This window comes from Apus apus, chromosome 10, assembly GCF_020740795.1.
Source record: "Apus apus isolate bApuApu2 chromosome 10, bApuApu2.pri.cur, whole genome shotgun sequence".
Taxonomy (NCBI): domain Eukaryota; kingdom Metazoa; phylum Chordata; class Aves; order Apodiformes; family Apodidae; genus Apus; species Apus apus.
This window is the reverse complement of record NC_067291.1, coordinates 8,241,569-8,266,240: the sequence shown is the minus strand read 5'-3', so window position 1 is coordinate 8,266,240 and position 24,672 is coordinate 8,241,569. Positions and strand designations below refer to the sequence as shown.

The 24,672-nt window shown below is 38.0% G+C and overlaps 1 protein-coding gene across 7 annotated transcripts in view; it reads right to left on the bottom strand.

Annotated features, from left to right (window-relative positions):
* Window positions 1-488: 488 nt before the first annotated feature.
* Window positions 489-24,672, bottom strand: part of RAB27A (RAB27A, member RAS oncogene family) — a 30,159-nt gene continuing 5,975 nt past the window's right edge. For 2 of the 7 annotated variants that reach the window (XM_051628813.1, XM_051628814.1), the window contains exons 2-9: window positions 20,229-20,355; window positions 9,017-9,131; window positions 8,593-8,627; window positions 6,613-6,785; window positions 5,431-5,516; window positions 4,616-4,719; window positions 3,775-3,898; window positions 489-3,199 (exon numbers count right to left, since the gene is read on the bottom strand). In XM_051628813.1, coding sequence (XP_051484773.1) covers window positions 3,001-3,199; window positions 3,775-3,898; window positions 4,616-4,719; window positions 5,431-5,516; window positions 6,613-6,765 — 666 coding nt within the window. In that variant the 5' untranslated portion in view covers window positions 6,766-6,785; window positions 8,593-8,627; window positions 9,017-9,131; window positions 20,229-20,355 and the 3' untranslated portion in view covers window positions 489-3,000. Of the gene's footprint in view, window positions 3,200-3,774; window positions 3,899-4,615; window positions 4,720-5,430; window positions 5,517-6,612; window positions 6,786-8,592; window positions 8,628-9,016; window positions 10,258-20,228; window positions 20,356-24,672 lie in introns of those variants that run through there. The other 5 variants (XM_051628816.1, XM_051628817.1, XM_051628812.1 and 2 more) reach the window with 5 other exon arrangements.

Here is a 24,672-nt window from a genome sequence, read left to right as displayed (position 1 = left end):
TCAGCTCATTTCTCTTGCCCATCAAGGAACGTCTGAATAGCAGCTGTGTCCTCTAGTTTATCATAGCCTACCTGTTAATCTACACTGCTTTTGATGGAAGCAGCTATTCTGAAAAATCAGGCTCTTACCCTTGTAGAAGCAATAGACTTTACATGTATTGCTTGATTCACTTTGCTCTGAACATGCTACACACTACCATTAGCAACTTTCTGAATGTCTTAGGAGTACAGAAGTGTTGCCTCTATTTCCTTCTATAGGTTTGAGCTCCTTCTGGCATCACCCAGGAAGCATCAGGCCCCCATTTGACTGATTTGTTCAGTGCAAGAGTGGAACATCAAGAAGTACCTAGGCCACAGAAGAGAACTTAGACACAGTTGAACTAAAAACACCACAATGCACAAGGACAGTGCAGAAGGACAAAGACTGAATTGCACTGAGGCAAGAGGAAATGTTGCAAATCAGTTCAACAAATGCTGACAAGGTTCACATCAGGAATGTTTAACTGTTTTATATTAATAAGAAATCCTGGGACAAAACATCATAATGGAAATAATTTCCAAAACTTTGTTCCACGAGAGATCTACATTTTCATCTGACACTGGATGGAAACAATTCTTCTTGAAATAACAGTTTCTCATCACATGAGAATTCTCCTTTGTTTCTTTGTTAAAACTAGTGCTAGACTAATAAGAATAATATAATCCACTGTCAAGAAGCATTTCCCATGACTTCTCATGAGACCTAAAAAGGGAACAAAAGTTTTGCCACTGAATAATTCAAACAGATAAATCTTATGGCACATTTCAAAGGCTGACATCAAAGCAATTTTATGTAGACTCTCTTTATACAGTAAATAGTTACATATAATATGCATGACAAAAATATGACAGTTCCATTTAATATTTAATATCCAATCTAAACGTAAGTATTCAAAAGGAAGTATTTTCACACCATTTCAGTAGTCACTTAGCTCAGTAGCTGGCTGCAATAATCCTCACTGTTTGCAGGAACGGGATGGAGCACAAAAACTCCCATTAAAGTTAATGCTTTACAAAGTCCCACTGCAACCCCCTGGAAAGCAAAGAGTTACAGTAAAGAATTCGGACACCAAATTACATTGAAATGTATTGTGTCCTAGAGCAGAGTCTGATACTCTGCTGGTCAGAAACACCATGGGAACTTCAAAAGGCACTCTGAGTTAAACTACAGTAACTCCGGTCCACAACCAGTTTAGAATCTTGGTATTGTACAGTAGAAAAAACCCTATATTTATTGAATATAAATCATTTTAATCTCTGTCCTAGTCCCAGAGCAGTCAAATTATATTGCACTTGAAAAATATTCTGTATAGGCTGTGATAAAAATCTAGTATTTACATATTGTGTTTGTTTAAGAACAACGCATTACTTTGCAAAATCTTTTAAGAACCAAGTTTTAACACTTATTCTTGCATTATTAATATAACCAGAGTCTACATCAAATATATTTTTTGTTAGTGCCTATTTTAGAAACATTTTTGGTCCTTCAAAAAATTTGTTATGCTGCAATTCATGTCCACAAGTGCTATCTATCACTGTTTGCCTGAAATTGCAGTAGTTAGACTATTTAAATAAATAAATACATCATTTCTAAAGAAGTAAGAGCTTTGGAGTTTTGTAAACAAACTGCTGTGGAAAGTCTGTAAAAAGAATTAATTTGGCATGTTATTACTTCAATTGGCAATACTTTACAGTGACACAGTTTAGAAAATTGATTGGTAGGCACATCTTACAAATCAGTCTGGAAAAAAGACCCAAAAATACTGATTATTCCTTAGGTTGTTTGAATAAATAAAAATTACCAAAGAGTAACATGATCCACTGAAACCAAAACTGGCATTTAGGTGATCTGTAGAAGGAATAAAAGAGGAGCAACTCTATTCTTTTTTAAATACAACCTAAAGGAAATGAACAAGCCATAAATGAATATATGATAACTAAGATGAACAGGACACAAAGGCTGGCAGAATAAAATTAGCAATATAAATTTATAGAAATACTGATCTAGACAGAATTGGTATCTTAGCTGCATTTCATCAGAAGACAATCACAATTCATTTTTCAATCCAGGTTTGAAGAAACATTCCAAATCTGTGTTCAGTAAAGCAAATTCAGTGCAAAGCACTACCTCTGATGAAATTTTGCTGACATCTAAGTTGCCCTACATTCCTGTTAAAACGTGAGTGGTAACATAAAAGTAACACAACAACTGATGTACAGTTATGCCATTTACATATAAATACACACATATGCATGTTCTAGAAATTCAAATTATGTCAGGAGGTCTCAATGGCTGTGTTGGATATATTTTATATAGTACAGTTGTAGCTTACCTGTTCACTTTGATGACATATCCAAAGTGCCCTACATATGCACCCTTGTGTTTCTCTGTAGTTTTTTTATTCCATATAGAAAGGCTTTATTTTGGTTTTCATCTCTGAAAACTAATGGTTTGAGAGAGGAAGGAAAAGCTACATGCAGCCTTTTGTTGAAAACACAGGATTTGCTCTTCAAGATTGTTATTGATTGGTGAAATGATTAAATGTTTCTGTTCAAAACCAAGGACCATGCTGGTAAACTTGCTGTTAGTAGAGACTAACAGAAGTCCCAATATCTAATCTAAATGCCTAGTCTGTGTAGTTAATGGAGCCTTCAAAGGGCAATTGCCCATACAGAGAGATGCTTTAAATCTGGTATGACAATTCCTCCCCTTCCCTCCAAGGTAGAGAATTAGACGAATATCCAGTGCTACACCAAATTAGACTTCTGTCCCATCACTCATAAACTGCATACCTTGTAAGCAAAGGCCAATGCTGTTTGAGAGGAAAAAAACAAAGAATTAGTATCAAGAATGAATATAGCTCATTAAATAACTACAAAATGTGATTTGTCCGTAAGTTAAACAGTTAAGCTGCAACTGTACTATACTTTAGAATAGACACTAGATGTAATTGCAACTGAGCTAACAGCTGCATTTGCCTTTTTCTTGCTCCTCGTTCAGTTGCTCCGTAGAGCTGTGCCCGTTGGAGCGCACCACCCCTTCTGGGATCCAGGATTTATCCACACACCGCTCCATGCGCTTCATGATGAGATCAAGCAGGGTTTCAATGGCTTTGCTTACATTATTCCCATTGGCTGCACTGGTTTCAAAATATGGAATTCTGCAGAAGACAGAAACCACAAACTTGCATCACAGTTTATATTAACAGGAGCAAAACCAATACATGGTTACTGCCACTTAGAAATCACACAAATGCTGTTACTGCTACTTCACTAAGAAAGACACTGAGTGTCCAGAGGTTTGAAATGCAAAACAAATTAATGGAATGACTGACTCTGTAGGTAGGGCAGAAGGATAAGCTTTCATTTTCGTCATTGAGTCCACAATTTACAGAGGCACTTGTCAGAATGAGTTCCCAAAGTTATGCTCAGGCACAGGCAAGAGCACAGAATTAGACCTCCCTGCCTCTCCAGCTAAATTCTCTCTCTTTTCCAGACTGTTTACAAAAATCTACTTTCCTGCCAAGGAGAGAAGATTAACCAATCTCCAGTGAAAAATTATTGCAATACTAAGTAGGAATTTTTAGACAATGCAGAAAACATTAATCTCTAATCATACCAGACAGTTAAGCATTCTAAAATGCTTATTCTCACAGAAACCTTTCACTAAACAGAAAAGGCATTACATTCTGCTTTAAACACAGCAATAACTAGAAGGAAGTTGGAAGTTATGTACCCATATTTTTCTGCAAGTTCCTTAGCCTCTTCTTCTTTCACCACTCTTTGGTCTTCCAGATCACTCTTGTTTCCACATAATACAATGTCAGGGTTTTCACAATATGCATGCATTTGTAGCTGACCTGTCAGCAAGATGGAGAGGGGTCACAACTTATTGTCAAACACAAAGCTCACTAAGAATAATACCACCTTTCAGGGGACACAAACTCCTTCAGAACTTTGAAAGACAGAAAACAAGTATGTTCTCTGTTATCTCACAGAGGAGCCAGAGGACAGATGGACATCCACCATGATGTACCCAGGGAAAAAGCCAGGGGGGCAGAAGCCTGACAAAGCTAACACTGAAGCTGTGTACTTGTATCTTAAGGAATTATGCTCACCAAGCATCTTCAGTGATCTGCCAGGAAAGGATATACTTCCCTCTCCTGACAGAGAGTTTGGGAACTCCTTTGCCTAGATACACCAGCCTTGTAAGAGTTGCCTTCCATTACGTTTTGCTGAGAGAGCTTCAGGTGATTCAAAACAGAGTTTTGCATAGGCTTTCCACATGCATAAATTACTGCATATCACCAGAGCCAGGGATGGGATATGTCTTTCAGCTTGCCTTTATATAGGTTAAGATTCAAGTTCAGTAGGCAAAGCTGAATTTCAGCTAAGCAGTAGAAGCCACCACTAGCAGCTATTACGAGTGCAACATTTACTTCTTTTCCTGAGAAAGGTATTAAAAAACCCAGTATTTTCAGTTCTATTTCTCATCAAGACTCCCTACTTACAAATATAGCCCCTCCCTACCTGTGCAAGGAAAGAAAGGAAAAAGAAAAAGTAAAGAAATGTCATACTTATCCAGTTCCTGACGTTCAGAAAGCTTTGCTCATTTGTCAGATCAAAGAGTAGAAGAAACCCCATGGCATCTCTGAAGAAAGCTGTTGTCAAGCTGCGAAACCTAGGCCAGCAAAGTTAAATTAGTTGGCTCATCTGAAAAGTTACTTGGAAAATATAATTGCATACAGTCATAAAACTGAGGTAACTTAACTAGAATGAAATATTCATCAGAATTGTTTTGCTGATGCTAGGGACTGTATAACCAGAATTGCTAACATTACTATGGCCTACTCAAGGCTGAGGGAAGTCAAGGAGACATTTCACTCAAGCATGACAGTCTTCTGCTACAAAGCATGATTTGATCAAGATTTAGAAATTAAAGTAAAAATCAAATTCAACCCTTGAACAGAAATTTGTCCCCTTTTTGCATAATTTCTTCATTTTTAAGACTATCAACCACTAGATTGCTACTCTTTTGGTAGACAAATAGAAAAGAATCCTTTGAGGTGATTTCACTTGTCTGATTTTCCCAAGATCTCAACGTATTTATAGAAATGTAAGGAAAACTGAAAGAAGAAAAAGCTTTAAAAGCATCTATATGCATTATCTATTAAAAAAACAAATTGAAATATTCCAAAACACAAAAAGCCAGTTGTGATTTAATGGGTATTCATAGGAAACCTCACACCACTGTTAAAGTAAGCACATTTTCCTATCTTAAGTCATACAATTAAAATGCAGCAATCAATAAAAAGAATTCATGTACTTGGTTCCATTTGCATCTAAGCTTGACGACAACTACCTTACTTGCTAGGATGGGGGTGGAACATACCTTTCCTGCCCTGCAGTATCCCAGAGCTGAAGATGTATCCTCTGTCCTCTGCCACCAATGCCATCTGGCCCATTGGGTCTATACACCTGTAAAAGGTGAATTTGCAAGACTGAGTGTCAGCAGTCCAGCCTCTATAGAACATAAAATAACTGACATTTAAAGTCATTAAATACAACAGAACTAGTGTTGCAGATGCAAAGTTCCCAACAACAATTCAATTCTTCTGCTTTTTAAGACAAAAGTAATAGGGGTTGCATTTTAATTTTGCATTTGGTTGAATGTTTTGATTTTCTTCTTTTTGCTATTATCTTGTATCATGTTCAAATTAAAATATTACTATAAGAAAGCAGCAATCTGATCGTGCAATCTGGCAATATATTTGTACAACTAACAGAACCTTACTGGCAAACAATATACTCATAAAGATAGTGACATCTCTTCTTAGCTGCCAAAAGATTTCTGAAAAAAAATTGAGGGTAGATCTTATCATCTCATAGCTTAAAAAGCAGAAATTGGATGATAATAATAAAAGCTGAAGAGTTTACTCATAGTGAAAATATAGATAAGGACATCTGTTTTCTTTGGAAGGATCAGATAAAAATAGATTCACTAGTTCAGAATACTTCACATTAGATCATCATCTTTACCTTCAACTGTCATTGTACTGAGTATCAGAGTTACAAACATTATCTTTAGAGATGCACAAACTTGCTGAACTTGTGGGAGCCAGTTCAGCTCCATGTATCATTCCATCCCATTTCATTCACGTTTTAAAATAGCTTCAAATCAACATTGCAGTCTTTGTTCACTAGCCAAACAGCAAAAACGTTTTAGTACAGCCCAATCGTCCCTTGTGAAGAGTTCAACAAGAAAAGTGCTACTCCAGGTACCATGTGCATAACTCACGGAGAAGGTGCACTCATCAACATTTGCTAAGCAGTAAGAAATGGTTGCTTAGAATCAGCTCATCTTTCTTTAACTTTGGAGAAAATAGGGGGGACTCACAACAATGACAAAAATAACAAGGTAAAATGAGACCATTTCCTTGTCACCAGATTAAGTACACAGTAACTATTGACTGCATGCCTGTACACAAGGACCAGCAGGTCAGATTTTTAAAAAAACAGATTCTAGTCACCACCAAGACAGATACTATTTTGAAGTAGCACCACGAAGACTCACCACTCTCTTTTCCCGAAAGTCAATGCCCACTGTTGTGATAAATTTAGAATTAAATTTGCCATCCGTATATTGGTAAAGAAGGCTGGTCTTTCCTACTCCAGAATCACCAAGTGCTAGAAATTTTATGAGGTAATCATAGTCCCCATCAGACATAGTGAGAATTCAGGAGACACCTTAAAAAGCAAAGCAAAAAGGATTAGTTATTCAACAACTCTACCAAGGTTTCTTGGCTTCCTTTGACAAACGTTTAAAATACAAATCAGTATTTGAACTACAAAGCACGGGACCAGTTCTTCATTCTTTCACACTGGATTCACCTTAAACTCCCCATTATACCGATTTTCAATATCAAATTCAGCTGTGCCTGAAAAAAACTGCATAGTTAATTTTATTACATTCCTCTTACTAGAAAAAAGAAGGCAACGCAATTTTATCTTCTTCAGGAAAGACTGAAAATCAAGATGAAAGAATCTGGAACATGAACTGCAGAACTGTTTTTAATCTGCATTTAGGTCAGCAAAAGCCCACTGTATTTAGATAAAAACAATACTTTTCTATTAATAGCTATTTTTCAGTGTTGGAGAAGTGTTTTTTTTTTATGAGAAGGAAAAATAACCAAGTGACATTTGATTGATTTTGTTGCAATTTTTATTTTGTCCAGAGCACAATTTTTTAAAGTTTTTATCATTATGCTTGTTAATAATTTAAACTAAATCTTGACCCTTAATTGCCTTTAAACAACACATGTTTCCCAGTGGCCAGTACACACTGAATAAATTTCTCTCAGTTCTTTTTGAACCTTTGAAAAAATAACCGTATTAGATACAGCCTGACCAAAGTTCAGTAACTGCTGGGATGTGTAACAAAAATCACTGGCAAATTTCAGGTATACTAGAAAGGCTGATACAAGTGCACTGGTACTTTCCTGTTGAGTAGCTGCTGAGCCTCTCTTACCCCAAAACAAACAGTAAAGAGCCGCTTAATGTTGTGTTCAAAGACATGCACACACACACACAAGTTTAATATAACTATCCTAAAAGCAACACAAAACTGGCGTTAAATCACCTCCTATGAAGGAAGGAAATTGACATCAAATCACAAAAAATTAGATAGATTATGAAATATTTTTAAAAAGTTAAATCTTCTGTAGCTTGAACTAGGTAAGATTATTCATTTCAAGTCATGTGCTGCAGTAGTTTGCATCAATGGCAAAACACCAATTCATTTCTTGAATATCAACTCACAGCTTGATGTTTGGAACAAACTCGTACCTCAAGTATCTGGGCATAAATCACCACCATTAAGCTAAAACCGTAACTATCTTTAAAACTTCACCCTTATGCCAGTACTGCTCTTAGTTATAAGACAGAACTGTGATTATTTGACTCAGCCATAAGTCATGGACTTCCCATGATCAAACACAGACAATGGTAGATCAACACCCAGATACTCTCCGAGGAGGCAGTGGAAAGTATCTGACACTTTCTTGCTATTTCCAGTTTTGAAGTCTCCCTTTCCTCAGCCAACGCATATTCTACATGATGCCATCAAGGACAGTAAAACCTTGCAGGAAAAGGATTTTAGGTGACAGAGTTTACATTTACTGCCATGCTACAGCCAGCTAATTCATTTCCACTGTTGGGTTTTAATACAAAGTTTTGCAATAGAAGACTGAAACAAACAAACAAAGAGAAACACAGCACCCCACAGTAATAGTTATCAGTGAGCTTTTTACATAAACACACCACAACTGCAGGAATGCATCCACAAAGCAGGTCTCAAGGAGCAGCATATTCAAGTAAGCAAGTTCAACGGGCAGCCACACACTGACATAAAACATTTTTGGAAGAATTAAAAGCCCTGATCCATTAGACACAATCTCACATACCAGAAGAAGGCTTTTTTGGGTTTTGTTTTGTTTTTTAAATCCTCTCCCTCTTTGGAGAAGGGGGAAAAAAAAAGTAAAATCAGATTGCCTACCTTGTAGCTCTACAAAGCCTTTTCATTGAAATGCACTAGAAGAAAGGGAAAAATATTTTAAAAATCAAACAAGGAGGCTTTGATTTAAACTTCCATCTCGTATATGGTATTTCTTTTGCCCTCAGATTTTCTCCAAGGGCAAAGGGCTACATAAGCTCCCCCTCTACTCAAGTTCTTTCAGCTTAAATACCCCTAAATTAATTGTTGCTTAAAAGGCTTAAACGCAAATCTTAAAGCTAGTATATCATCAAAAGACAAGCTACCTTCATGTATTTTAGTCTCCCACCTGTACCGAAGTATTTGCCTTGTTGGCATTTTGTTAGCTAGCTATATAGGTACTTAGAACATATTTTTTAATAACAGCTACAAATGATAGTGCCACCTAATCACTGCTAAATTGTATTGTAAAAAGAAGCTAATTTACCTTGCCCTCTGTGCAAGACCTTACAGAGGAAGAAAGGGTGGTACAGCTTTCACTTGAAGCAGAAAGAAACTTATGCTTCAGCTGCACCTTTCCACTGGACAGAGCTGGGTGAGAGCTGGTTAAAACAGAAAGGTCAAGGTAAGACCTCAGGGCAGTAAAACCTAAAGGCATCCCTAGCATCATACCTGATTTGTAGAGTTGGACAAACATGTCACAGCATTTCAATTACTTAACCCTCAGTTTTCCATGTGGCTGATAAGAAATACAATTTGCAAGTGACCGATAGAGGACTAGGAGCCCAAAGGGAAGGGCACAAAAACGCCTTCTACAGGATTTGCTTAAGAAGGAAATTTTCTCCTTGGGCTTTTGAAATGCACACACCTTTCACTGCACCCCATAATGTCAATCTATTATTCAAGTATCTTGAGGGAGTGGCTCTTGTGAAACCCTGCACAGTTAACCTACCCTTGGAGACATGCAAAGGGCTATTTTCATAGCAGTTTCAAGCCTTGTCCTCCTCCCTGTACAAATATTTAAAAAGTGATCTCCACCCTCACTTCCAAGACCTGCAGTCCTAGTGACCAGACACATCCAGCTCCACACAACAGAAATAAAAATATATCCACAGCAAAGTATATTCATAGCTGTGCTGGTTTGGTTTTGGGGTCCTAACCCAACAATAGCAAAAGCTGCTGTGGCCTTTTTTAAAGACATAGCCCTGTTACTAAAATCCCATCCCATTTTTTCCTTCCAATTTTGCTTTTTTTATAAAAAACTAGGCTTTCTAGCTTCAAACCTTCCGTTCTAAACCTTGTATATAGAGAGAGTGGAAGGTAGAAAAGGAAGAATCAAGTGAAAATTTATGATACAATTAGAATTCATAAGGTCAACAAAAGAAAAATAATCTGAATTTTTTTCACAATGATCATTCCTAAATCTTGCTTGTAAGAGCAAGAGCTCCTTTGCTGAAGAAATTCACAGATGGACAGTTTCAAGCTCAAATCAAGCCCTAGAGGGTTTTTGCCTTTTGTAAACCTCCTTAAATCCCATTCCTCTTTAGCACTGCACTCTGCCTAGCATGCAGATGGACAGGGGCTATAAGCAAGTGCTGGGAAAACTCCACTGGCCTTTTCCTTTGCTGACAGGAGCCCCAGAGCCATCACTTCAGCTGTGCCTGTACAGCTGCCACTCTGGAGCCTCCACATACGCACAGGACCAGATCATGGCTTGCCAAGAAGGGATGCTCTGCTAAGCAAGTGAGGTTCTGGTTCTGTGGATTTCCTACTCTGAGGTACTTTCACATTAAAAGGCATCCAAGCATCAACATTAAAAGGTTTGTATTTTTGCCTCCAGGACATAAATATCACAACCCTGTTGTGTGATAAATAATTCAAGACTGTAGCAGCGTTGCTCCTGTATAAATTAAAAAAAAAATAAAATTACTTGGCATGCAGGATTTCCCCTGAGCAGCATGGGGACAGGGAGTATGTTTTCTGAACTGTCCTTTCTCAGGACTCGTGTGCTGCTACAGAGCTGATGGAAGGGAGAAGGAAAAATGCAGAAGGCACAAAGAGACAAATGAAAACACAAGCCAAAAAAAAAAAAAAGGACTGAGCTGTAAATAAAAATGTGTACAGACACACAAGCACAGTGTAAAATTCAGGAAATCTGAACATGCTCATAATCAGACAGTCCTCAAGCACATCAATTCAAAGTAAAGTATACCACTTACCCCAAACTTTGCTAAAGGAACAGGTAGGGCACACTGGAGGTAGTACTTCCAGTAGAAGTATTTTTCTAGCACCACCTCTTTAGCACACAGCCAAGAGGCTTACGTGTCACCTGTTTGCCTTCATGTTGATGGGTGCTCAGAGATAACAAGGAGTGCCTCCTATCTCCATGTCTAAGGAGGGTGCTGCCTGACATCATGGCTGGTAAGCAATTACACAGTTCACACATCCCCTTTATTCCTTAGATGCACACAGCTTTTTAGAAGAGATTTGTGCATGACCTACCTAGGAGCAAATCTAAAGTATCTGCTAAATCACCTACACACTTTAATACATGTAATTTTTCCTAACAAGTGCTTTCATACAAAAATTTATTAATGATGAAGTGAAGTGTATGGATCACAGGTGTATAGTTCTGTTCATAGCTTACATCCTTCTCTCTGGGGTGCCAGGAGGATACAGCAGTTTCTAATGCAAACTGCTCTTTTCTTTCATTCTTTCTCCTTTCCCCAGACTCAAGGACACTATGCTGCCCCATGGGTACCATGGTGAAAGCCATCTTCAGCACAGATTTCTAAAGAAGAGAAAAACTACTCTTTGGCAAAGACTAGAGCATCAGGTAATATGTCTGTCACGACTTCAGACCACACCTGCACCACCACCCATTTCACAGAGAAGCAATACATATTTAACAGAGGAAGCTTTTGAGGGGTGGGGAGAGTGGGCCAAAATACCACTGTTCTGTATGAAACTACTCAAATAAAATCATTTGTTTGGCTCAACCCACTCTTCCTCCTCATACCAAGTGAAATGACTCTCTGTACAACTCAGACATCACCCCAGCATCCTGGATCTGCAGTCTAGCCAGCAATAAAGCCAGTGATCAGCATGGTAGGATATACTACACAGCTATAAAGAAACATACTAATTCAAATTTGCCAAAACATAGATATTAGACCAATAATTAACTTGTATTTTAAGATACCACAGGTTGTCCTTTTGGGGATGGACAGCAGGTGCTCCAGTGTTACAGTTAATTTTAACAGTATGCATCTTCTATAGGTGTCACTTAGCTTTCAGGTAGATCTTACAAAGACAGATGAGTTGTCTTGGCTTTGCCTTCTTTGCTCAGGAGAACCAGACCCTACTGGAATAGTGGGACATTCACTAGGCTGTGTCCTAAAGGTAGGAGCCAAACAGCAGTTAAGTCTGCATATCCCCCTGCAATGGAGGCCCAGCCCTAAAGATGGAGGGAGCAACAGTGAACAGTTACACCCCTGTCACAGCAAGAGCAGTTTGTGATAGCCAAAACAGCTGGAATCTGCTTAAGAAGGTTCCACTGTATTAATATATAATAGAGCCATATTTGTAAATATACCATGAAAAACTCAGTGCTGCTTAGAGTTCAGAAATACTTTGCAAATGAAGGTTTCCCCAAATATGGCTTTATTTTTAAAAAGCAGTCGAGGCTGCATGCTTATGATTAAAGAGGGCATTGGAGGAAGAGAAATCAAAATCCAACACAGACAGAAAAGGAAGATACTGCAGGTCTCTTGATGGACAATGTGTAAATACAAGGTAATAATGCATTTGTGCAGGTTTGATCACTCTGCAAGTGCAAATAAATTCATACTAAATAAGCTTCTCACGTAGGCACTACAGAGACAAACTTCAATATCTGTTTTATGTGTCACCTGATCTGTTACAGCAGAAGCACTGAGAAAGTGATGTGGACCTCAGAGGAATACGTTCACTAATCCAGTCCTACCAGCATTCCCATCACACTGCAGCAATCCCCACGCTCCTGCCCAGCCTGAGGGAAGCGCAGAAAAAGGCCTCACCCTGCTCTGGGACTCCAGTAGCACCTCAGCGCTTGCAAAACTGGTCCCCCCCAGATGCTTGGCAGCTGTGTTGAAACAATGGACAGGGAGTTAAACACTGCTCCAACACAGTCAACACTTCATTAGAAGCGCTTTTGGATAAAAGCTGCCAGATATGTACAAATGTAATAGAAATAAATTATTACAACAATTTGTTATAAACTCAAGTAACTGCTACACTGAGGGAACAGAGTCAATAAATAAGCACTTTACTGAAGTATTCTGAGCTGCATTATTTTTTTCTGGGGAAAATATATTACCTGGCTTGCTTTAATTTTGGCCAAAATGACACTTTCCGTGACTTCCGAGACTTTTCTGTAACAAATAATAAGAAGGAAAATACCACTTCCTCTCACAAATAAGAGGAAGAGATTCAGTTGCTCTGAGCATTTATCTTTTGGTTAGTCTCACTGGCTTTACCTGATATCTCGCTGCTCTGACCTTTTTAGTTTCATTTATAGAGGAATTCTAAAGAACTGTAGGATTAACATCTAAGGATTGCTTCTTTCTTGGAAGGATCTAAGTCATTTTAAGGGTTCTCAAGATATGCGTAAGAGGCTTCAAAGATACAGGCAAGAAAAAGCAGTCTAGGAGGCTTTAGCTTCCAATAGCTGATGTCACTTCTGTCTCAGCTGAAGATGCTCTAGGACACTTTGTCAGCTGTCAGTATTACTAGAACTGCAGAATTTTGCAGAGCAAGAAGAAATGACAGGCACACAAAGCACTCATTCTCAGAGTTATAATGGGAGATGCCAGGCGTAAAATCATGATCCTACCCAGAAAGGCAGAACAAAAGGGGTAAGTGAAGCAACAGGTCTGCAGATGTGGTGACATCCTTGCACAACAGGCTGTGCAAGGTAACAGCAGATTCTGGATTTCATTTCCAAAAAGTTAGGAGAACACAGAAGCCAGGAAAGGAAACAACAGTTAGTTTTGCAACTAACTCTGCATTTCAACATGACCAAACCAATGAAAAGGAGGCTGAATTTCAAAGAATGACTCAGTTTCATAAGGGATGAAAGGCAGCACGGAACTGTAAAAAAAAAAAAAAAAAAAAGGAAAATAAAACCAGGAACGTTGCAGGCAATACTCCAACATCACACACATGGAAGGATCTCTACAATTTCAACTTCTCTGCAAAGGGAACATCACCATCTATACAGTTTCTAACATCTTCATACTTTGTGGTAAGAAAATACTGTAGATAAAGATTTGCAGTAGCATCTGATGAAAGCAGTTTAACTCTCTCAGAGGACCTGTCTCCCTCCTGGGAACGAGAGCTTTTGTCTCCCAAGTTACATCTTTGAATTCTAATCAGAAATTGCTTTTAAGTTGTAGCAGTGAAGCAAACATTTGTACCATGTGAATAAACTCCAGAGTAGACTGGGGAAATAATTATTATTATTGTTGTTGTTATTATTATTATTATTTTATTAAAAAAGCTCCATACTACTTACTCCTTCTTCAACCATTTAACTGTTCCTCTAATATAAATACATGAAGCCACAATGCCTTACAAGTTAACGTGCCATGCTTTTTCACCAGCTCATGAACAGGAACTTCAGAGTGATACCCAGCATCCTTCCTTGATGTGACAATTCTGACCACTTTGGGATGCAGCTCAAATCTTACCCACAGCCTGACCTTAACATCTGTAACAGTCCTGACAGTAGCATGGAATTATGAATGACAGTCATACACAGATTTACAGTTTCCAATGCTTTCAGTCAACACAAGAGTCACCAGAATTTCACTCAAAAAGCTGAAAGGCATTCAAAGAAGAAGGGAAATATTCAGAACTTTGCCCAATCACTCATTCAGCAACACTTCCAACTCCAGAAGGCTAAGGAAAGAGTATACTTCTATTTCTGCCCTCAGAAATAGCCAATGAAAGATAAAGGAAGAAATAATAAAAACCACATAGGATCATTAAGAATTGAGCATTTCTTTAAGGAATGGGTTGGTTTTCCTGGAGATAACAAAAATCTCCAGCTAGAGTAAGAAGACACATGAAAAGGAGGTAAAAAAAAATACTGAAAAACTGAAAAAAAGAAGCAATTTCATATATGCAGTTGGAATATGAGTGAAGTGACATGTCAAGGAAAACATGTGCATGCATTCATGCTAAAGAAAATATCATACTTTATGCTCTGCCTATGTGGACAATTCACTAGGCTACAATACACATTAGTCAAGCCAGGTTCTTTGTTTAAGCTCATTAAAGCACACACTATAAACTGCCAGAGAGAAAGATCTGCAACTTCTTTAAAAATACTTTTTTTTTTTTTTTTTTTCTTCTCTCCTCAAGGGCAAGAAATTTCTCAGCTGTTTTCTCCCTCATTTTGAAAAACATACACCTGGAACACAGATAACAATTCTCCAAAAGGTCACCACCAAGCTTATGAAGGACACAAGATACATGCCGCATTAGAGATAAATACTCTGGCAAAAAGAAATTTCCATGATTAGGTCAATTACAATTTATAGCGGTCTGGCTACAGACAACCTTAAGACACCTAGTTGCTACTAGATACAGGTGAAACTACCACAAGTATGATACAAATGGGACTATAAAAGTTCGTCTAACATGACGTAGGCAAGCAAACAAAGGGGTGAGGCCGGAAAGAATTTCAGTGCAGAATTTAATCCACCTTTTTATCCTTTTGATTGGGAAAGATCTGCTTCTCTTGCTTTTCATAGAAGGTAAACTCTGTTCCTTGCTAGCTCTGTTTTTTTAATTGGAAAATGCAATACAAGTTACATTTTTGCAGCCGCTACCATTCTTTAGCATTATTGCTTTCCTGTAATGTTATGATCTGTCATTTTTTGTGCAATTTACTTGATTTCGTTCAACAACAACTAATGGGGGAGAAAGGGAAAGTAGTACAGCATTTCTTACAGTTTGTTTTGGCTACTTATTCCTCAGGAAGTTACGTTTTCTGATTATTTAGATGACATTGGAATACCAAAGACTTTTAAGTTCATCAAAAATTAGTCTGTCTACATTGGCCAAGTGAAAACAGAGAACCACAAAGCAGCTTTTGGAGCAGGACTGGTGTGTGTGATCACATGTCCAGCCACCAGTGAAAACACCCTGTTCCTCCGAAAAATTCCTGGTCATTAAAGTTATTGACTGAAAAGCTAATCAACACCCACTTAAAGGAAGCTGGAAAAGCTCTATTATCCATAATTTTTTCTGGAAAAATTTAATTAGAAGGGTTTCTTAAATAGATCTAGTAAAAGGGCAAAATAAATTTATATTTATCTGTGGGAAAGCAAGGGAAACTGTCAGATGAGAAAAACCCTGTCCAGAACCTAGAAAGGTTATTCCTTCCTCTCCTTAATTTTTAATTCAATGTGATTGGACTTGAAATACTCATAAAATCTTGACAGAAGCTTCCTTGCAGGTGCTGATCTCACTAGGCCTGCTCTAAGTCATGCTGGCAAGCTCTGCAGTGTGGAGACAGTGAGAGCAGGGCAGGCTGGCAGCATGACACTTGAAAGAAATTCACATGGGTCAGTCATGAATAATCTGCTCTTAAGAGGTCTCAGAAAGGAACTGAGCCTTTGATTTCAGAGCCTGTAATAGCTACAGCCAGAGAGAGAGATTTTCAGCCAGTATCAGGCAGGATTTTTTAATAAACATGTCTGGAAACAGTAAGCATATGTGATGCTTCCATGTTTTATAACTGCTATGAAAAAGTAAGAAATAAGTTGCTGAGAATACTTTGGGCATGATTTAACTTGTCCATTACATGTGAAACCAACACTTTTGCCTGATATAGAGCCAGGAGTATTGAATAGGCCATGACCTGTTCTCTTCAGGAAGTTACTAACATGTGACAGCAAAGCAGAAATCTTGATGTGTGACATCAAGACACAGCCATTTTGGAGCATGCTTGTGGCTCAAAAGCATCACTCTCAAATTCTTCTAACAAAGCAAAGTTAAACCTCCAGGTGGGTTTGGGTTTTTTGCAAGAATTGAAAAATAAGCCCATACTTTCAACAACTCACCAAATCTTGCACTTGAACAGCTCCAGAACTGCACCATGTATTAATACAGTCCAGGCTTTCTGTCTGCAAAAATATTCAGACAGTGCTTTGGCAAAATGTTTGTTTCAATTTGTATCCTAGCACAGCTTCTTTTCTAGAGCCTCAGGGAAAGGATAATTCCAAAGAAGCATCGATTAAGCAGGATGAACTGCACCACACAAAGCTTCAATTCAAAAAGCCTGCTGTTTTTCAACATGAGTTGCCAACATTATTTATCTTACTGCCCTGTTCAGAATCCCATAAAACAGCATGAATTATAGTAAAATCTTGACATACAGCAAAGACTGCTCAGATAAATTGCACAGCAAACTAGAATTTCTGACACTAATTCTTGTCACGGAGGTATGCACAGCCCTGCAAGCCAAGCAAAAAGAATTGGAAGTCTAATGGCACAGTTTGCCCATACTATTAACTTTACTTATTCCTGGATTGAACAAGGGCCCCAGGATGGTTGTAGAGTAACACACATGGCTGAAACTTAGCAGCTGTTGCCAGCTTTTCATTCTGTAGATACCTTCCTACAGAATTCTCTCTTAACATTTCAAGCAGACATAGTGTCCTCAAGTTTCACTTCAACTGAACAACAATAAAAGGCAATATCCTATCTCCCCCTTCAGAAGTCTTCAATTGAAACTATTATTTAGAATGCTTCTGCTATAGCTAATAAATGATTTAGCAGCAGTGAGCTTACAGAACAACCACCTCTGTAACCCAAGTTCCAGAAAAAATATACAAAGTTCTAAGAAAATAAATTGCCAGTCAGACTGCTCTAATTGATCCAAGCAAGGCAAGTTCTCTGTAGAAAAATGCATCAAGGAAATGCATAAGTAGTTTCCATAACACAGTGGATTCAGATTGTGCTTTCTTGACTTAACATTAAATATAAAACTTGGCATAGTTGTGTGAAGAATCCAAAAATTTCATGCAAATTATCAAACCAATTTCATATGATTTGCAATTTTTTATGTCTACAGGACGACTGAGAAAGACGTCAAATCTCTGAAATGAAAAATGGGATATAAAGTGTAAGCAGATATGAAAGAATCTATGCAGCTACACACTTCTTGTGCACAAGTCACAAGAAGCTGGGAGTATGTAATGGTACTGCCCAACAAGAACTTCTATTTGACAAGGATCATTAAAGTAGGCACTGCTGTTTCATCTTCTATTAGAAGACAGAGTTTGGCTTGCAGTGATTGGTTTGATTTTAAACCAGTGCATATTTTTTCCTACAGAAGGAAATAAAAATCCAGTAATGAGATTCCAGTAAAAACAAAGTGACTATGTGAAAAAGGAAGATCTCAGTTAGTACTAATCAGTATAGCTGCAGTGACTACAGCGGAGCTGTGCTTACATACACCAACCTCACCACTCCCAGAGAATTCCCACCTCACCAAGATCCCAGTTCTGGTTGTGTTTATACCAACAGTTGCACCATAATGCATCAAAACAGAAAATTTAAAATAAACTTTATCGTTTATTTAAACTAAATCTGGAAGCAGAAACTATATTATTGCCTAGTTGGGAAGTAAAAACATTTTAGACCAAAGAAAAGTTACTCTTAACTTTTTCTCCTTAAAAAGTTATTTCTGCTTCCCTTTGACTAGAGCTTATTCCCCACATTTCACCAGGGTATGTTCAAAGTGTTTTTCCATTAACTGCTTTTAAGAGTTTTTTGGAGTTCATTCTTTAAGTTTTTAATAGTTTCAGAATTTTTGTTGGTCGTCTTCTTTTCATGTTTTTTTCCCAAGGCAGAAGAATGCTCAATTTCTCTTTTATGCCATTCTTAGTCACAGGTTGAAAGAATTCCAGCTGAATTACATTCCTAGTTTGTCTTTACCAGGATTAATTACTACGGGCGTTCTGTTTAAGATAGTATTGTAAATGATATACATGCTGGAAAAAAGCAAATATATCAAAACCCACTGGAAGTATGGTGAGGAAAAGGGGGGCAGCACTGCGTGCTAGAATATTGGTTTGGTCTATACAACAGAATCCCAACATTATCAAAATGTAATCCTCAAATAACTTAGGTTATTACAAATCACTACCCTAAAATGTGCTACAAAATATTTCCGTAACACATGCAAAATATGCACATAATGCAGTAATTGAAAACTATTATGTAACAGTAAATTACAATGAAGCAACTATGTCAACCAATCCATCCAGCACAGCACAGGAAAGAAAGACTAAATCAAGCCTCAAAGTTTACGAAAATCCTTTCTCCCAAATCTTTTCTATGAGCTTTTTCATACACTGAGGATGTGTATAAGAAAACAGCAGGAAAATATATTTAACTACATTTATGAATTTGTCACTTCTTTCTCATGAACACAAGTCAAGGGTGATGATCAGGACTATAAAAATCATCTTAAGATACTCTATAGTAGACATCAATTAAAACCCTGGGAAAGCCTTGTGACCTTCCCACAGAAATGGAAAAGAATACTGTTTTCCATTCTTTGAACAACTCCTCCTTGGTTATTTACAGTCTACAAAAACTGGAGTTTTGGTCCATGATTAGAAAAACACTGGCAGACACATGGGCTAGAAGAGTCGCCTGACTACAGGTTCATGCTTGGGGTGGCAAGGAATGTCTTAGTCAGATGAGCACATGCATTTCTGATTTCTCCAGAGGAGATACAAAGCACTGTAATGAGAACCCCACCCCCATATTGCCTTTACCAGCATTAATTTTAAGATTGAAAGCATTATTATGCAATTGAACAAGGAATGTGAACTAGATGAGCTCTTATGGCTCCTTGCAGTCCAATTTCTTTTGCTACTTAAAAATAACAGAGTGTGAAGCATACCATTTTTATTCCTTTTATCATCAATACATTTAGTAAACATGAGAGCAAACACATTGGTACACAAACCATTTAAAAAAACAAAAAGCAACCCACCACTCTAAAGGATTGTTTTAATAATTATAATTTATCTTTATATGTTAATGAGAACACCAGACTAAATAAAGGGGAGAAAAGTTCAAGCAATACAACATCTTAAAATACTGTGTTACTTTGTTCTGTATTATTGGACATTATTTGTGCAATAAATGTTACTATCAAAGGTCTAATTCTGCCTTCTAACTGTAGAACAAGTTTGACCTAACACAGAAGGAAATCCAGGCTGATGCCTTGAGACCAGAGAGGGCATCTTATGGTTACTGAACCCAGACACTGGCCAGTGCAGTCATTTAATCTTACTGATAAACTTAGCCAAGCTTGTTTTAAAATCTGACTGATTTCTTTGTAATAAGCAATGACCAAAGACGTACCTTAGAGCTGCAGTTTTGTCATTTAAACCCAAAGCCTATGTTTTACATAAACCAGTATACTTCCTAGTTTTATTTTTCCCTCTAGAACATGAGGATGCAGCCCTGCTGAACTGCCTCTCAAAATCTGAAATATTTCAAGCAGTTGTCAAATGCACTGCAACATTGTTTCAAAGCTCTTAACACAGCAACAGTTGGCACTCAACAACTCTCAGCTCAAGAAAACAATGTAATAAATCTTGTGGAAATAAATAAAAGTGTTTACATACCTATGATTAACAGCAGCAAATGGATCTGTAGTTTTCCAACGGTCCTTCAGTGACGAGATTCCTGACACAGCTCAGATCTCTTGAATATCATGGTCATGCAAAAAGAGCCATTTCTCATCTACAGGTACTATCAGCAAGAAAGAAAATAAACCCAAATAGCGTAGCTCAGAAAAATAGCTCTAAAATTCAAACTGACATGCAAAGCTGCCAGCCCCACACAACCACCCTGCCCACCTAATTACATTCAGCTGCTTGTCATGTGGTCTTGCTGACGGATCAAGTGATCTCTTTTCCTCCTTTTAAAACTAAGCAACGTAGTTAACTAGATCTCCCTAAACCAGGTAACAAACATCAAGCCTGTGCTTAAACTGCTGACCCTCCTTATTGTCATAGGAAGAGGAAGTTGCCATATGTTTCATTAAAGAAAAAAAAACCACCAACAACAAACAAAACAAAATAAACCACAGCAAACACAATAGGCTACTGTAACAAAACTCAGTGAGCAACAAACACTCCCAAAACCTAATGGAGAATTTCAGTCTTGAGCCTCGTTTTATTTTAAGCCTTTATAGATGGCAGAAAAAAAAGTTACTAATAACAAAATTGGAACAGACATGAGAGTGAAACCACGTGAGAAGGATTTGGTAGGGCAGTGGCAGCAGCAATACCTGGGGCTTTGTCGGCATCCACATCCAGCTCCTTCTGCTGAACCACTTCTAATGGCAACAAGCTCCAAGAAAAGACCAGAGTTAGGATGCTGCTAAAAACTTTCTGAACAATTGCAGCTAAATCTGCAAGTTTCTCCCCAGCCCAGTCCTGAGACACATGCAGACATTTTAAACATGTAAATATTTTCAAGGAAGTAAAGTTACAGATTTAACACGTAAAGCAATTTTTCTCAACAACGAGCCCGTTCATTGGGACTTGCTAAGCCAGGCACCCAACAGGCAGGATTCACGTGCCCAGCCGGCACATTGGTGTCTGCACCAAGGCCTTTGCTGGAGGGAGGTCCCTGTGCTGGGTCCAAGGATGACAGAGGAATTACACAGCCACCTGCAGTCACCACAAGGACTCACCCCCCTCTCACAGTGCCCTTGTCATTAGAAATGTCAACAGTAAAGGACTGAAAGGTGTGAACAAAGCGAGTTTTGCATGTAAGATTTAGCAGATGTGAGCTTTTACAGAAGGTGGCTCACCTTGCACAACCCTTTCTAGTCTCCATTTCGTTCTTCACAGTGTTTCAAGAGCAGAGAAGAAAGGAAATCAAGAAGGTTTATACTACTCTCCAGTCTTGTAATTTAAGAATTGATGCAGACGGCATGCTACAACATTTAACATATCCTTAATGTTTTTGTCTACCAGTAATGAAGACAATTCCACAAGCTCCTTCATTCACTTGTTCAGTGTTCAACTACCTTGTCTCCTTTCCTGTGAATCAAGGCAATTTTTATTGCCTGTTCTCCAGTGAACAACTAAATTCTGTTATACGTTGCTGACAAACAACTATCTGTGATGGAACACTTTATCATGCCCTGCCTTAGCATTTTTCCAGGTTTAACTAAAATCCATTTAAAATTTTGTTACAGGTTATAATTTTTAAAACTAGTCATTCTTGGCTCATTCCAATCTTCCATAAATTTCACCAGTCTCAGAAGAAGTCTCTTATTTGCTCCCATATGGAATAAAAACATTTGTGTTCCATCTATAGCAACATTAACATTTTTAATAACTGCTACCCTGATCGATACCAGCACATTTGTTCATTGTGAAGAAACACTCAAACCATAAACACCGGAGAATTTCCGGTAACTGCTCCAGAGTGCAGAAGGAGGAACAGGATAAGAAGTGTTGACAAAGCAACAACTCTTTTGCCGTGTTGCAAACAGCCCTCGGGAGTGGCTTCACATGCTGAACACAAACTGCCTGTCTGGAAGTCTCAACCAGCAATGCAAATTGAGTTCAAACTTTTCCATGCAGTCAGATTATTGCCATCATTAAGGAGAGAGCAATTAATACATAATTCCCAGGCTCCAGCTTTGGATTTCAGGATGAAGTGAGGCTGCTTAACTTTCCTCTTACACACTTGGTATGAGGTATACCAACTAGTTTTCCCTTCCCCAATCCCAGGAAAAAGTTTTATCCAAAACAGTAAGACTTTGCTAAGCAGGCAGAGCTGAAAAAAAGCTTCTTTTCTGAGGGTGAAGTGATATTGATTTCAAGCTGCAGAGTTAGGACCAAAACAGAGGACTTCAGTTTACAAACTGGGAGGACATAAATGTTTGATTATTTAAAGTCTCTGTTTTCAAGCAAACACATTTGCAGCTCTCAGCAAATGCTGCACAAACAGCTGGGCCAACCCTCCTGCGGTGGCAGGAAGCGCACGCAAACAGTGCAGCAGCAGCTGGAACAGGAACCACTGCAGCCAGCCCAAGGTAAGCCTTCCTCTCACTGCTACCCGAATCTCAGTGGCTCAGAAGAGCTTGGACATTTTGTAAGTTTATGCAGGGGATCAAAATTACACCAGTAAAGTCCTGAAACTGTGAAATGTAGTTTTGAAGCCAACCCACACTCAGAAGACTGGCTTTCACACCAGAAATGTAATAGCTGAACTTTGCCAGCATCAGCTTCAGTGATTAAAATGAAAGTAGGTCAGGGCAGGCCTTCCTGCTACTGAAAAGACATGTCTGCTAAACATTTAGTAATACTATTGATAAAAGTAAAACTTTCATGTTTTGTTCTTTGAACTATAAGCCAATATAGGCAGTTTCCAGCAATGGTACAAAGATGGAGTATTGGTATGTTTAAAGTCAGTAGCGTTTTACACAGAAAAAAGTTTCTTAAAAATAGTCCCCTTCAAGAGAAGCTCTAAATTACTAACTTGTAAGAGCTACCAGCTCTCTTCAACTATTAAAAAAGTTAACACCAACATAACTGGCAAATTAAAAGCATTGATTTTGTTTTCATGGAACACCATAGTGCTCAAAGACAAATTCTTCCCAACAACTGGGCAGTCACCATCAGCACTTGGGAAAACTTTAGACTGAACCCTGCCATCTTTTTCACAGGAAAAACAACAAAAGACTGCTTCCCCAAATAAAACTTACTTTTTTGAAGAAGCTGTTAGTATCTCAGAAAAGACTAGTAAAATTATCCCAAACAAGCAGAAAGAATTGGTTTGTCAGTTCTGCTGAACTATGAGTTTACTGCCTTCACATCACTCTCTATTAATGTCAGTGTAGGCACAGTTTATCCTTATGCAAGGCCAGGAGTGCAGGTGCTTGCCCAGTTCTGAATGAAAAGGCAAAGAAAAAAAAATAATTCCTGAATCAGGTTCTCTTTCTCTTATGAAAGTTCTGAAATATCAGAAAGGAAATAATAGGAAAAAACCCCACAGTATCCACATACAAGGTGCTAAGAGACCAAGAAATGGGGAATAAAAAATTCTGTATTTAAAACTGCAATAAAACGTACTAGTGTAAGAATGAACATGATTATTCATCAAATTAACAAATTTGGTCCTTTTGCATGTAAGAAAGGGTATTTTGGCAACATTCACACTATTTAAATTATATTACCTGTACTTGAAAGAGGAATATTTAGCCTAAAGATGGATTAATTACTCAAGATGCTACATCTCTTCCGGAAGACTTATGCTGGTTCCACATTTTCTGGAACAGCTGCACATTGCAATTGCACAAAGAGAGCACGTAGAACAGTAAGGCATGCAGATAGAAATGCCCCTGCATTTTGGTCAGAAGCTGTAAAAGCATGCTAATAATCTCATGTCTCTATCTTCAGTCTGAAGAGTTACAAATCTAATTTTAGATTAATGATCTTTATCTACATATTTAAAAGGTTGATGACTGAGTGTATTTTTTTCATTAAAAACATAGTAGCTTTGCAGGAAGCTGTTCCACCAATGTAAAGCAACATGTGCCCTACAGCTTCCTTACAAAGGATTTTCAGTGTTTTTACACTATAGTATAAATACAGTTTTGAAAGTTGCCTTGATATTTTTTATTCATGGTTAAGATTAACTGACATACATTTGTTCTCTGCACTCCCTGATCCAATATGTCATTGCCAAGTAAAAGACACTGCTTTTTAAAATGGATCTCAGTGGAGATCCAATTCGGACACAGATGGGTTTTCTTTCCAGCACAAGAAGACCCTGTTCACATCTTTTGTAAATTTACTTAAGAGGACAAGTGGTCCTTCATTCTCCTAAGCTGACAATCTTGTCTTTTACACTTTAAATTTGCTCTCAGGAGGAAAGATTGAAAAGCCACTTATTTGCACTGTTTGACAGATACAGAAGTATGCCTCTTCTGAGCCTCAACAAAGTATTCCTTGTGTCCTATAATATTGTTTGATCTCCCATGCAATGAAGCATATAAAACTAACTGAACACCAGTGATGCCTATTTTGATCCTCTACTATTTCT